This window comes from Protopterus annectens, chromosome 13.part0, assembly GCF_019279795.1.
Source record: "Protopterus annectens isolate FY-2018-M chromosome 13.part0, PAN1.0, whole genome shotgun sequence".
NCBI lineage: Eukaryota > Metazoa > Chordata > Ceratodontiformes > Protopteridae > Protopterus > Protopterus annectens.
In genome coordinates this window covers 43,048,475-43,064,576 of record NC_056747.1, presented here as the reverse complement: position 1 = coordinate 43,064,576, position 16,102 = coordinate 43,048,475, and the positions used below count along the sequence as shown (strand labels likewise).

At 37.2% G+C, this 16,102-nt stretch overlaps 1 protein-coding gene across 1 annotated transcript in view; it reads right to left on the bottom strand.

Annotated features, from left to right (window-relative positions):
* Positions 1-11,912, bottom strand: part of LOC122787827 — a 47,875-nt gene extending 35,963 nt beyond the window's left edge. The window contains exon 1 of the mRNA XM_044054739.1: positions 11,887-11,912. Within this exon, the coding sequence (XP_043910674.1) occupies positions 11,887-11,912 (26 nt within the window). The remainder of the gene's footprint in view (positions 1-11,886) is intronic.
* Between the last annotated feature and the right edge of the window lie 4,190 nt (positions 11,913-16,102).

The window sequence follows — 16,102 nt, the reverse complement described above, 5'->3', positions numbered from 1 at the left end:
TATGTTCTACTAAAAAACTCTTAACAGCTTCCACTCCCATTTTTTGGTCTATAGACATGTATAACGAAACTACATCAACTGTAACTAATAATGTTTCTGTACCTGTAAATATGTCGTTTTTTAATAGTGATAGAAATTGCCAGGAATCTTTCAAGAAGTAAGGAGTCATGACAACTAATGGATTCAGTAAATGGTCTAAATAATGAGAAATGGTAACAGTTTTACTTTTCTTTGCTGAAACAATAGGCCTGAAGGGTGGATGGGTGAAATTCTTATGCATTTTTGGAATTCCAAACAGCAACCCCAATACTAGTTCTTCAATATAAAGAAACTCATAGGTGACCAAATTAATATAATTTTTATTCAATAATTCCAATAACTGGTTGTCTATGTTGGAAAAGTTTTTTCGAACTGTGTCCTTACTAATCAGTTGGTAATTCTTTTGTCACCTAACAGCTCATTCATACAAGACTGATAATCTATCACTTTCATGATGACCAATCCATTCCCTTTATCGGCTTTCATAAATTGATATTGTTTACTTTTTCTCAAATCGACCAAGCTTTCAATCTCTCTCCTGTCCCAATAAGTTCTTCTCCTTCTTATTACCACTATCTGTTGTGAGTGTTTTACAATTATTACGAACAACCCTAAGATCTTTCTCACACAATTCATTGAAAACATTTAATGTGGGCATCAATTTTGGGTTAATATTACTAGGTTTCTTATAACCTCCATTGTCCCTTTGTTCGACCCTATCAAATGCATAACTTAAATGTAATTTCCTGACATATAATTTTAGCTCTAATATAGTGTCATTTAATGTTGCCTTGACCGGGGGAACAAAAGAAAAACCTTTTTCTAGTACCTTTTGTTGAACATCATGAAGCACTAAATCACTTAAACTGTACATTTTACATAAGGGAATTACCTCTTCTGGTATTTCCCATTCCTTTTGTTCCACATATACCCCTTCCCTTTTGTCTTCCCTCCATTGTAGTTTGTTTCTGGTGACTTCAAAGAAAAAGGATTGTTGGGGTCCTGGGCTTTATTGATGTTGGTACTAGTACCTTCGCCTGCATCACTCACAACACTATTAATAACATCTTCAGTGTTCTGATCATTAATGTTCTTCTTCTTCTTCTTCTTCTTCTTCTTATTATTATTATTATTATTATTATTATTATAATAGTTGCCTCTTTAAAGTTCACCCTTTGTTCATTATTTATATCAGGTTTACCCTTTTTAGTGTTTAATAAAAAGGCTGTATTGTTGGCCTAAGCCAATGAATCTCATGCTAAAGTGTTCCGCTTTCTGCTAGTTAAACTAGCCTTGTGTCTCTGTAGTTTAGGTTCTATACCATCATTTAGCATCTTGTTCCACCTGTCATAATTTTTTATGTGGGAAAAACTGTAAGAGCACTATACAAAAGGATTTATGAGCATCATCTGGCTATTAAAAAGGGGTCTATGTCATAACATCGAAGTGTCAAAACTTTGAATGTTATAACATCAAACCTGAAACATTGAAGACTGACAATATCGAAGCCACAGAACATCGAATTCTTTCCCAGGGAAATAATTTGGTGGGCCGTTTCCACGGCTTCGCTATTTCTTCTACTGTCATGCAATCTCAGATTTGGTATATTTAAGTAGTGGGGGTGTGGGGGGAACAGCCCCCCACTTTGGGGGGTATGGAGGGTGAAGCCACCCACATAAGAAATAGTTTGTAGTGTTTGTGTGTTTTGTGTTTTGTACTGGAACAGCGATTTTTTTCCCAGGGAAAAAAATTGCTGCTCTCAGTCTTCGGGGTTTTCAGCTTTCGATGTTTCAGGTTCGATGTCATAATATTCAAAGTTTTGAAACTTCGATGTCATAATATAGACCCATTACAAACAAAAATGTTAACAATGCTTTAGCCAAACATGCTATGGAATATCTTAATTTTAAGAAATTTGTATTTTTTGTAAGCTGGTTTGAATGGCACTTTAAATGTGAAGTGCTTTCTAAATGACAGATTATATTATTAATATCAAGTTTTTCTTTTTCATAAGAGAAATGATGTACTGGAGTCTGAAAGTACAATTACGTATGTATATTTGTAATATACACACATTTTTTAAATATATATATATATATATATATATATATATATATATATATATATATATATATATATATATATATATATATATATATATATATATAACTTTTTACCAATGTTATTAGTTATTGGAAAACATGTATTAATTAAGGGTACTGAATTTGATTGGATGACCAATTTATTTATTTGTATTTAAACAGTTGATTGAAAATGTCTGTTTGTTCTGAAGAAGTTTTTTCACATTAAAAGAAAGAAAGTGCTTAACTATACTACCAGTGCAGGCAGTCATTTGTGGGTCCGAGTTCATGTTTTTTGTTTCTATTAGTTTTTATTATTCATGAATTGGTGGTGTTTCATTGTTTACACAATCTCCATAATGATTACAAGATTTGGTAATAAATAATTGATCTTGGTGCATGAATCTAAACTGATTGTGAGGTTATACCTTTGTATACTATGCAGTATGGAGTAGTTTACCTGTGGCCTGTATATATTATTTTGGACGATGTTGCATTGCTTGAGGCTGAGAGAATGAAAAGTTCTATACAGTTTAGCTTGTAGACAGCAAAGCGGTAATGTATTCTGCTTGGCAGGCTTCCGGTGAATTTTGTTATCTTATGGCAGTATTGTTCAAGTCTGAGTACTTTTATATGTTTGTAAAGCTAGCAGAAGCATATAACAAGCTATGAAAGGGAAAAGTATTTACAGTGGCTTGCCTTGCCTGACCAGTCAAAAATGATTTTGTTGTATATAACATGCCTAATTTGTTATGGGTTTTTGAATAGCATAATTAATGTGGTAATAAATATGAGTTTCTAGCTTACAATTACACCAAGAAATTTACAAAGAGGAGCTCGATGCATGTTTGCAATGTTAAGAGATGTGAAATGAGAGGATTCTGTATTACAACTACTTGAGTGAAAGACAATTTATTTTCAGTTGTACTTGTCAGCACTCTTTTCATGTCATCCATAGTATATTAAAGGGTGAGTGTCTCAAGGATTGATCATTGGAGACTCGTATATGAATGGATTGGAAGCTGGAGTAAGCATCTGTCCAATGCACAGTAGATAGCTTTTAAACCACACTGCTGTTGGGAAGCTAAACTGTACTTATCACAGTTTCTATGTGAGAAACTGTATCAAAAGATTTAAAGGAGTCTAAGTAAAAGGTCCAAGTAATGTGATGCAGCAACACAACTCTATAGCTTGATATAATGTAGATGAAAACCATGTTGAGTCAGAGAAAGTAGATTGTTTTTTATTATGTGTCGAAGTAGGTACTTGTAGATGCCTTTTTCTGGTATTGTAGAGAAAAGGGCTAAGAAGGCCATTGGTCTGTAGTTTGAAAATTATTTAGCTGTACCCCATTTGTATATAGGGGTTATAGGTGACTTTTTCCATCTGGGGGTAAAAAACTCTCAGCTATAGATCTCTTGATAATAATTATTTATTTTATTTTATTTTACATATGTTTACCAGGAAAGTGCGACTGGGCCAAAGACCAATTTTCTATTGAGGCCCAGGGAGAAAAGTTCCATACAGAGATTGCAAATGACAGTATCTAACAATAAGAGTTCTAATGAATGAAGTATTTAACAGAAAATGAAAAAAATATTATATAAATAACAAGGCTATATAAGGTGAATAAGCAGTACAAAATAAAGATGTTGATAGTAAATATATAAAAATAGTTACACAGGAACAAATAAAAATAAAACAACATTTGAAAACAAGAGTGACATGCAACAGGGAAGGGGAAAAAAGCAAATATTAACAGTGAGGTAGAGTGTGACACAGACATAGTCGTGTGAGCATGAACAGGGTTAAGTCCAAAAGAAGAGAAAGAAAGGGAGGAGACAGGACTTGTAATAACATTTCATAAAAAAGAAAAAGGCAGGACGATAGAAAAGAGGGAAAGAGTTAAAATAAAGGAGAGATGCCTGGTGAAGAAGAGATAGAGGAGAAGGGACAATATTTCCAGCCTGGATTAGTACAGGGCACAGCCACTTGTTGATAAGGTGTTCTTTAGTTGTTGTTTAAATCTGGAAATATTGGCATATTAAGTAATGCTTGGGGTATAGAATTCCACTCTATAGATACTTGGTTTGAGAAAAGGGAATTCCCAAAGCAATTGTTACATTTGCTTACTTTTAGCAAGATTTTTTGGAGGATCATAATCATCTAGAGCTAGAATAGGACTGTACAAGGTGCTTGAGAGCAGGACAGTTGTTTGGGTGGTGGAAGAAGGTATGAGTGAAAGTTAGCTGGTTGTGAGAAGATTAGGAAGTTCAAACCATTTTAGTTGGCACAATGCAGTGCAGTGGTGTGATCTGTATGGGAAGTTGAAGCAAATTTTGCTATTTTGTTGTAACATGACTCCCATTTATTTAAATCAGTTTTTTTCTGAGGTTTGTGAGTATTGGAAAATCATACGGGAGGACAGAAAGTAGATGAGCTCTGTATATGGCACTTCTAGTGGCGTCATTTAGAAAATGTTTGATTCTATAGCATGAGCCTAGCGTGATCTGTTGCTTGTCAAAACTAAGGTTGTTGTCAATTGTCACCCTGAGAAGTTTAATGTGTTCTACTGGTTCTATTATAGTTTTATTGGAAGAAAAGATGGTGAAGAGTGGATGGTGGTCATGTGCTTTATTACTAGTAAAGGACATGAGTTTAGTTTTCTTTGGATTAAGAGCAAGTTGGGAGTCAGACAGGTAATTTTCAATGTCATTGAAGGCTTTCTGAGTTGTTTGTAGGAGTGAAGGTAAGGAGGGAGCTGCACAAATAAGGGAGGAGCCATCTGCATATTGAACAATTGTTGCATGTTGAGTGGCAGTGAAGAGTTATTTGTGAAAATGGTGAAAAACAGTGGGCTCAGTATTGATCCTTGAAGTACACTGATGGAGACACCTAGAAGGGAAGAGAGTTTGTTATGCCATTTGACTGCCTGTTGACAGTCTGATAAGTAGTTATGAAGCCAGGACAGGGTAGGTTGGGACAGAGTTGATGAAGCTAGTTGGTTGAATAGTTACAATGGGCAGCCGTGTCAAAAGCTTTTGACATGTCAAGAAAGATAGAAGAGACACGGAGGCCAGTATTTCTAAGTTGGTAGACTGAATTTGTAAATCTAGCAAGACCAGTAGTAGTACTATGCTTAGGTCTAAAACCATATTGAGATGAAGATAGGAGATTGTTGTCTAGCAGATATTGGAATAGTTGTGTATGTATAAATTTTTCAAGAATCTTTGCAAAGGAGGGGGTGGTGGTAGCTATTGGCCTATAGTTACTGAGTTCAGTGGATGTGCCACCTTTGTGTAGAGGGATGATATGAGAGATTTTCCAGAGTTTTGGGATGTATTGTTCGGTAATAGACTGATTGATTAGGATAGAAATAGGGAAAGAAATCACATCTGATGCTATTTTAAGAAATTCTTTGGGAAGCTGGTCTGCAGTGAGGGATGAGGGTTTAAGTCTGGAAAGAAGTTTCTTTATGGTGTCAGTTTGTATAGGTTTAATTGAGAAGGATTTTGAGGTTTTCTGTAGTCTGCATAGGTAATGATAGTGGGGTAGCATTGTTGCTTTTTAGAAGAGACAGAATAGAATTGATAAAGTAAGAGTTAAACTGTGGGGGGATGCTACCAGTAGAGTTATCAATGGTGGGAGCTGAGATTGTGATTTGACCTGGTTTAAGCAGACAGTTAATGGCTTGCTAGAATTTCTGGGGGATATTTTGATATTTATATTGAATTGTTGTGTAGTATACTTTTTTGTCCTGTTTAAATTTTTTTTAGCTAGATTACAGAATTGACAATAGTTGAGAAGTGACATTTCATTTTTCATCTCATGGTGATGAGGCTTTATCTCTTAGTTTAAGGAGCTTTTTGTTCTCATTGGTGAGCTATGGTATGTGTTTGGATTAGTACGGAATTTTCTTAGGGGGACTAGATTATTTAGAATATGGATGAATTTATCATTAAAATATTGAACAGCTAAGTCAAGGTAGAGGTGTTTAAAAGGGGACCAGTCACATTTGTGCAGAACTGTTTTAAATACATCGGGGACATTTTTTTTGTTGCGTATATATTTGCAAACAATGTTTTTAGGAAGGCAAGTATGTTGTCTAATGAAATAGGTGGATTGTTAATCACTTAGGCTTTTAGGAAGACAGATGGCTTGGTAGTAGAAGGAATGTGTATGTGTGAGGGTCCAGTCCAGTACTGATTGTTTTTAACTGTGCTTGTCAACCCTGTATCATTTGGCAGAAACCGTGTAGATTAATAAAATAGGATGGGTTGTCAGATAAAGGTTGACCAATCCAGGTTAATATCTGCCATTATAATGGTTTCCTTTTGATCTGTAGAAGCACACCAGCAGAGGAGGTCTTCAATGGAGGTTGTGTTGTTTCCAAGGGGTATGTAAACTGCTATGATAATGATGTACCTGTTAGGGTTAATTTGGAAGCATGAAATTAAGATTTCAAAATTCTTGGGGTCTGGGTGGTTACTTGTTAGTTGTTCCAATTTGAGGATGTCCTTGTAAGTTATGTCTATGACACCACCCTTCTTGTGAATCCGTCCAGCCTATGGATGTACAATCCTTGGGATAGTATCTCTGTATCATGTATGTGTGGTTTTAGCCATGTTTCTGTTAGTATAATTATATCTGCAGAATATTGGGAGAGGGTAACATGAAATTCAGAATTCTTATTCAAGTGTTCAAGATAAGGAGATCTGAGATGCTGTGTTGGAGATGAATGAAGTTTGGGGAGAGTGGGATGCCTGGTTCTGAGGAAGTCTCTGTAGTGGAGAAGAAAGCGCTAAACTGCAATAAAGTGTGGTGATTTTATTGTAAGTGTTCGACTCTTGCTGGCTTGTTTTTCTGTGGTTTCTAGTCATTTTTCGAGAGTGGGATGTTAGACAAGTGGGGTATTTGTTGTGTTAGATGAGGACCTGGATTGGGGTGAATATCTCCACTTTGTTTTATTTATGCCGATTTAACTAGAAACAGGTGAGTAAGTTTGATAACTTTGTGGTTGCCAATGTTTGGAGAGAGTTGTGGTACATAGTATAAAGTCTGATAATAAGTTTAGTGTATTTGTGCAATAAGTTTGGTGTTATATTTGAATGCACATATTGCAATGAAAAGAGTTCAGTCGTGGAGTTTCTGTATAGATGTGGTGATATAATATAGTTGGTTGTTAGGTTATGGGTGAGAGTAGTAAATGGGTTGGTGAAGAGTGGATAATGGTTACTTGTTGGTTTTGGTAGGATGTGCAAAGGAATACTTTGATGAGCAAAGTACATAGTATAGAAAATTGGTAGAACAGTACGTATTACACATATATTTGAATGCAGGGTATTAAGCTGGCTTTGAGTGGAAGACTGAAGTATGTAATGAGGGAATGGATGGTTGGGGTGGAGTTTAGTACAGAGCAAATTCATTGTGAGGTAAAGTGAGGGTGCAGTGATAGGATGACTGGCTAGGTAGGTGTGTTAAATGATAAGTATAAATGTAGGGATAGAGGGGGCGGGTGGAATTTGGGGGTAGGGTAGGGGAGCGGAGTGTGCCCAAGCGCAGTGAAGGTGAACAGAGTGGGAACAGCTAGTATGAGGTGAGCAAAAAGGAATCTGTTTAAGTAAAATTCAGAGCTACAATCTCAAAGTGAGACATTATGAGTTTATTATTTATTAATTTATATTCCTTATCTTATAGTCTTGGTAAAGACTAACTAGATAAAGTATATCCAAAAAGGGACTATTAGTAGAGAATTTCTAGGAGAAAGAGCTTTTGCATTAACTAATACCATTAAGGGTGAGTTATTAAAGGGCTGTATAGAGAAGAATCCAATTACTGGGACATGTTCTAGTGGTGCTCTAAAATAATTACAGGAGAGACAGCTACCCTGCTGCCGACCGGGGTAGTGTGCGCTCCAGTTATTTTAAAATTAATAAAACAACCTTAAAATTGTTTGTTGGTAAGTTCTTTGAGGATGAAATAGATTCCAGACTTCAACATATGAAGGTAGCAGCCACGGAGATAGTGTTTCAGGGTAGGTTTTGATTGCCTGTAATAGTAAAAACTTTAGTGTAACTTAAAATTGTTTGTTGGCAAGTTCTTTGAGGATAGAATAGTTTCTAGACTTTAATATAGGAAGGTAGCTGCCACAGAGAGTGTTTCAGGGTAGGTTTTGATTGCCTGTAATAGTAAAAACATTAGTGTAACTTAAAATTGTTTGTTGACAAGCTCTTTGAGGATGGAATAGATTCCGACTTCAATATAGGAAGGCAGCAGCCACATATTACTGAATATGGTATAGATTTAGCAGTGTGAAGGTATTAAGATGGAAGATTATCAGGTAATAAGGAGCTCGGCTTTGATTTCTTTAGTATTTTTTATATGCCTAGTTGAAACTTGATATAAATTAAATGTACTAGATGTTAATTCATCCATGTCATTTAGAGGAGTTTGTCATTGTATTATCAAAAGTCATTGAACAAGATTCTGTGAAGTATGCATCAAGCTTGCAAGAACGTTGCAAAGTATTTCATTTGGAAGAGGGTTTGGTACTAGTTGTTTACATAGTTTTATGATGTCATTGAAAAAAGCCCAAAATATTTTTTGGGGTGTTAAATATGATTGTCAGTTGAGATTTATTGTAGTACCACTGTCCTTAAGCAACAGACTTCTCCTTTTTTCAAAATGTTTTTGCATTGTTAACCTGGAGGTAATGTTTTATTTCATCTTCTTTTTCAGTGATACAATGGAATTGAGAAGAGTTGGAAAGGTATAGTTAAATATAGTGCAGTATAATTGAGTTGAAATTGTTCTATTGGGGTCCATTTACAACTTTTTAATATTGTGCCAATTTTTTTTCATTAAAGGAAATTTTAGACCAAACCCATGAGGTAGTCTTATTCTTAGGATTTGTAGTTAGTATTCGTTCAAGAGCAGTTTGCTTGCCATTTTATGAATCAGTTGTAGCACGTTCTTTTATTAAATGAGTAAAGTTACATAGGTTTGGAGTTACATTTTGTTTGTGTAATTGTGGCTTAGAAGAAATATACAAAAGAACATAAGTCCTACTGATGCATTATTTGCATCAATAATTCCAAAGCCATGCTATCTACAAGGTTTTAAAAGATTTCATCTTAAAGCTTCCACAATAGCAAACTCAACTGCATTAATATTTCACCTATGTTTATTGCACCAAAATAAATATTAACTGTTGTTGTTTTATAATATTACTTTATATATATATAACATTCACATTTTCCTAAATATATCAAAAACTGAGTAACACAGACAGAACTCCTTGCCTCGTATGAAAGCTCACAGCTGGATGAATAAAATGCTGCTAACAGTATGTGGGCAACTTGAGTGGCTGCTGAGATATTGTAATTTGTTTACATAATATTATAAATGTAATAGTTATTGTGTTTACTGTGACTTATAAAATTCATTTTAAGATCTAGAACCTAAAGAATGTTACCACTTAAAAGCAGTTTGTGCTGAAGAGTTTGCCATTTATACTTCTTTTATAATCCCTATGGTTCCAGAGATATGAACATTTGTTTGATATGTAAGGACATAATTAGATTCTGTTAAAAGGCTGAGACTCCGCCCATTAAAAGTTACAGTACAAACTTCCTGAGCTCCATTGCAGTGAATGAGTTAACGCCTTTTTTGGTTTCTGAAAATTGCATAATTTATGATCAGGTGGTAAATACATATTTCATATTTAAGGAATTTATCTTGCTGCTCTGCAGGTGGGACTACCAAAGAAATGCTCACTGATCATACACCAGCTCTGTCAGAGATTCAAACTGAAGTTTCATTTACCATCTTCAGACTGATAGCAAGATGTTAAAATCCACGTTAAGGTAAATGACAAAAAAAGATGGCACAAATGGGAATCACTTGTTACTGTATCTTCTGTCTGCCAACTGGAAGGTTCCCCAGGCATCCACAGGTTTTAGGGCCTTTGAGTCCCTTCATGACAAATTAAATGACAAGGATCACAAATGTTTCTGGTAAATATGGCTCACATCCAGGAATCCGGTGTATCACAAAAAGTGAATCACAGGACAAACAAGCACATAAACTACAAGAGAGATGCAAGGAGAAAGCTGTCCCCAGTGTTAAGGTAGAGGACTAACTTCAGTTCTTTGCTATTTGTGAAAAATAAAAAATAAAATACTTAAATTTTACAATATTAGGCTACAGAAAGACAATCCAAAACTTCAGATGTTAAGTACTTTCCTATGAAGGGACTGAAGAAACAAACTCAAATGGGCTTAGTCACTGGAATAACAGCTTTAATTTATGATAAGTGCTGGACTTCATCAGATCAATCTGAATCTGATAAAGTCCATTTGGTGGATGAAAGTGCTTATCATAAATTAAGGATGAGTTATTCTGACTACTAAGCCCATTTGTATTTGTTTCTTCAGTACCTTCATAAAAGAAGAATTAACATCTAAAGTTTTGGACTGTTTATTACTGCTGCTTAATATTGTAAGATTTAAGTGTTTTTATTTTTCATTTTTCACAAATAACAAGGACGTGAAGTCAGTCTTCTGCCTTAACACTGGAGACATAGTGGATTCCCTTTATAGAATGCACCCAAGAGCATTTCTAGAGGTTGCCATGGATTTATGGGAAGAGGCAAATACCCCATTTTCAGCTGTACTACAGCAATACACTTCCCTATAGGACAGGTTAAAAATAGCAATGCTTATAATTCATCAGTATGTGGAAAGGGCACAAGCTGCAACAAAGGGATGCAAGGAGAAGAGAATTTTTTGGTTGGAGATCTGGTACTAGTCATAATTCCTTTGGCCAAAATACATTTATGGTAATGTGGCAGCAACCCTTCGGGGTCCTGCAAAGAATGAGTGAGGTGAATTACAAGGTATAGCAAATAGGTAAAATAAACAGAGGACAACCTCCAAAAATAGGCCATCCCAGTACAATCTCAGTATAAATAGATTGTATAACAAAAGAAAGAAAATCATGCCGAAAAACAGGAAAGTCATTACCCAACAAGGTAAACACTCTCTCATCAATCTGAAAAAGCAACTCAGAAAACTATCAAGTCCACCAAAGCCAAATTTGAGTTAAAAATAGGTTCCAAGGTAAGGCCAACCACAAGGCTTTCTTAGTTATGTCCACAACTTTAAAGGCAACACATAACAATGTGCTGAACTAATGGTCAATAGAACCACCTGTATGGAGCCAGAGGATATAGAAAAATTGGCTGGGTGATAGATTTTAGCTGCAGTTTTACCTCCATCTCACCCCGGTCGCCCTCCAGGAAATACACCCCACTATTTCTCCACTATCACTAGGGAGCAAGTCTTCACTGCATTCACTATGTCAAGAGTACTGTTTTGATGAGCCTTGAAATTATCCCAGGATGCATCCTGAATAGCATGAAACATGATCTATCAGGCTTGATAGAATCTCTAGTTAACCACAACCTCCAGACAGGCATCATGCCAGAAGAATGGAGTACTGCATCTGTTATCCTTCTACACAAAGGGAAGGGGCCTTTCATAGACCCAGGGAACAAACTACAGACCCATAAGTCTGATTAGTCTCATATGTAAATCATGGAAAGAATTATCACAGATCTGATAAGCAATGACATAGGAAACCTACAGACACTGAACCCTATCCAATTTGACTTTGTTAAAGGCAGGTCATGCCTACTTAACCTGGTTGACTTCTTCAAGAGGGCCACTAATCTATGGATGAGAGCAAAACAGTGCACACTACCTACCTCAAGCTGGTCAAGGCATTCGACATGATACCTTACTCAAGCATTTTAGATAAACTACTTAGAAAATCTGGAATAAAGCTATATGTCACCCAAAAGATAGCCAGCTGGCTCACTGATAGGATACAAAAAGTTAGGATAGGGGAATCATCCTCAGCAAAGAGATGAATCACTAGTGGAATCTCACAGGGATTGGTGCTGGGACATCTCATTTTGGCATCTACTTCCGTGAGATCAAGGCAAACATCAGGGGTCTCTGGCTGGCCAAGTCTGCAGATGACTGTAAACTAGGTGCAGTCATTGAATCCCCTAAAAAACACAGATATCTTTCAAGAGGGCATCATATAGAGAAATAATTGGTGCCAGAACCATGGACTAAAATTCAGTGTAATAGTACCCTTTGGAAAGTTGTCCACCCTGGAAATTGTTACATTGATAATGCACCCATAAAAGTAGACACATTGTTCAGTCATCTTAGAACACATGTAGACAGTAGCCTGACCTTTGACCACCATGTGTCTACTGTTGTGAGAAAGTCATTCTACATTGCACAACTTTTAACTAAGGGCCCAGCATCCCGGTCCAAGGAGGTCATTGTTCCACTGTACTCGGATCTTATCAGCTCAGTCATGGAATACAACACATCACTGAGCATGTACCTGACCTGCACTTAAGACATCTTGAGGGAACACAGAGGTTCCACACAAAAATAATACAGGGAGTAAACAACAAGTCCTGTGCAAACTGTCTCAAAGCCCTATCCCTGTACTTGGTCTCCTACAGACTGTTGCATGGTGATCAATGCCTTGCCTACAAGGCATCCTCTATTCTCACACTGATGAATTTGTTGCACATCTGCAAAACAGATAGACCCAGGAATACCCATTTAAGGACCTAAACCTCATCTGTGACACAAACAGGACATGTTGGAGGAAATGTATGTGTCTCAAAGATTACCCCTTCTCTGGAACAGGCTTCCCATTCATGGGAAGCAAAGCACATCCCTAACCCTATTCCAACATAAATTGGACCATCGGATGGGAAATCACAAATTTATCCCTGGTCTGGCACCTATGTCCCTAATAGACATTGGCAGCCAGTTTACAAGCCTGTATTGTAACTGTAAAATTCCTTGGGGTATTTCCATGTCGGAAATGTTTTGATAAATTTGGAGTAAGCTTAGCTAGTTAAAATGATGTCTTTAGCTGATAGCCTAGTAGCCACATGTAAACCTATTTATATATATGTAGCGATATTACCTGGATGATTTCTATGGAGAGGCAGTAGCAGCCAGTTAAAAATATTTATGTAACTTTTACATTTTAGTGATTTTGAGTCGGCATTCATGCTCACTATGACTTTTTGGATGTTTCATTTACCAGTTTTTGGTAGGTTCAGTAAGCACAGCTTTATGTAAAAAAACTTACTAGGAATGCTTATTTATCTGGTGATTGTTGTCATCCACACTACATTTTATACAACATTCCTTTTTCAGTTAATATGGACAAAAGGGATCAGTACTGATAAGAAAGTTATGGTACAGGAAAGGACTGCCTTGGGAATGAAATCCCATCAGCAGAGAGGTAGTACTGAATATATAGCAACAGCTACGAGTAAAGCCAAGGATAAATCGATAAAAGAGTTATTAAATCTATAATAAACATGACAGCTTCAGTTCTCCTCATCTCCTATAAGATTTGTTGTGACCTTAAACTTGTTTTTCTTTGCTCATATTTAAGCCACGTGTTTGCGCAGTGCTGCTCTTCTCGCAGCGATGGTTAGCAATGTCCTGTACAGACGCAAAAGCCTAGAAGCTCAGTTTTTCCCTAAACAGCTGTCAGTGAAGCCCTTCCAAGCTTTTCTACTGCTCTAGAAGCAACTCAGTTGCACACTGAGCAGCGTTGCCTTATTGCTCAACCTTTGCCTACACAAAGTAGTACTCTTGTAGTTGCAGCACTACCTGCACAGTCCTGTCAAATCAACCCATTCCCTTCCCTAATAAAACATACAGTAAGAGCCTGCTATCATGGATGGGCAGTTTCCCATCATCTCTCTGGCCAGCCTGATAAATATGGGCATCCTGAGCAATGTAGTATACTGACAACCACTTACTCCTGAAGCAAACAAATACTTTATGTGAGAGATGTAGTTACACTATGAAACTGGAGGCAAGGCTCTCACATAAGGACAAATCAAATGCCAAACAGGTTGTCAGCACACACACTTTCCACACTAAATAAGGACATAACAATAACCCCACATATGGGGAAGGACTCACTAGTAACTTACCAAAATATCAGGGACCTCCCAAACAGAAACCATTTACACACATAACAATGCAAAAAACAAACACAACACATAATAACATACACACTAGTGTCTCAACAAATAAGCCCATAAGGCGTAACACCACAAAACCTAATGCACTGGAAATAAGTGACTCCACTGAGAGACACACAGATGTTCCCTCCACCAGGCTCCTTCCACCAGGCTGGATAAGGAGCGGGTTATAGTTAGCTGCCTGTCAGGCATCAGGATCCATCAAGTCACTCAAACACTGAAGTCAGTCAACCACAAGTAACAATATGACTTTGTCATAGTCCATGTGGTAGTGAATGACTTGAGATGTACCTCACAGGACTATATGAAGAGAGAAACATGACTATGCTCTCAGATTATGTGTCATATGGCAGTATAAGCCTAGCCTTAAGCAGCATTCTACCTTCTCCAAGGATAATGCCACAATACAAACAAAAACTGATTGACTTTAACAAATGGCTTAGTTTCTGGTGTCAGTCCAAGGGGATCCAATATTTGTCATCCTGGGAAGACATGGTTGACAGGCCATGCTGCTTTGACAGAGATAGTCTGCACCCATCTCCTCTAGGATTTTGGATAATGGCAAAGGCATTAGCCACCCCTATTGTGCTTTTTTTAGGCAGTGTCAAAGTAACCAACATCCCAACATAATAAAATCCTCTCTGGATAAACTCAAGGTACTGGAACTGCACTCCCTGGAAGCACTCATCACTTTGGAAGATGCTGACCCATTGGTGCAGTCAACTGAGACTTGGTTCAAAGGCATGAAAATCACCTTGGCCATGCAGGGATAGAATGCCTTCCATACATTCAGACCACAAACTAAGCATGAAAGAACCAAGAAGGCTGTGTATCCAGCTTCATTAAGGATACGCACACCTTGAGACTGGTCAAACATTGTGCCTCTCTTGAGCTACTCCATGTCCAATTAACTTTAGGCAAACCCCCTACCACATCACAGCTAGCTATAGGTCCCCCACCATGAAACAGAAAAAACATACAGCATACCTGGACTTACTGGAGACACTTGCCATACAACCCAACACCTTACTCATGAGTGATTTTAATTATCCTACCATTGACTGAGAAACATACTTGACCACAAACATTCTGGTTCAGGAGTTCTTGGACTTTATCATTGCAAATGCTCTAGGACAGCTACTTAGCACACCCACAAGACACTTAAATGGCCTGGACATAGCACTCACTAACATGGGAGAGTATTGCACCCCTCCGTGTGATTTCCTCCTTGGTAAGATCAGACCATAACTCAATCTTGTTCAAAGTAATTATAAGACTAGACACCCCATTAAGTTCAAAAACACTTAAGAATTTTTCAGCGACAAATTACCTCCTACAAATTGATGGTATAACAAGTTTCAAAGTCCCCCTCAAACACAGATAACAGGGACTGTTATGTAGAAGTGAATGCCAATGCCCTGTATAACCATGTAAGCAGTTGCAAGGAATTAGCTGTACCTGAGTGAATTAAAACCAGATCTTGCCGAAAAAACAAGCCACTCTGGTGCACCCCTAGTAAAATCAGGCTGTACAACAACAGAAAGAAACTAATGTCCAAGAATGAGAGGGATCTTGTCAAGTCCTCCAAAGCTAATTACAAAGCAAAAATAGGCTCCCTGGCTAAGGATAATCACAAGACATTCTTTAACTATGTCTAAAATCTAAAAAGGTATACCCAGCTAAGTGCTTAACTGGTTGTGGATGGCACCACCCATACTCAACCGCACATAATAGCTGACCTGATCACTGACAAGTTTGGAGCAATCTTCACCCCCCCATCCCCTCTAGTCATCCCCCAAAGTACACCTTCCACCATTCCTCTGCCTATTATCTCAAGAGAGTAGGTCATCTCCATGCTTTCCAAGGCCAAAACCACGGC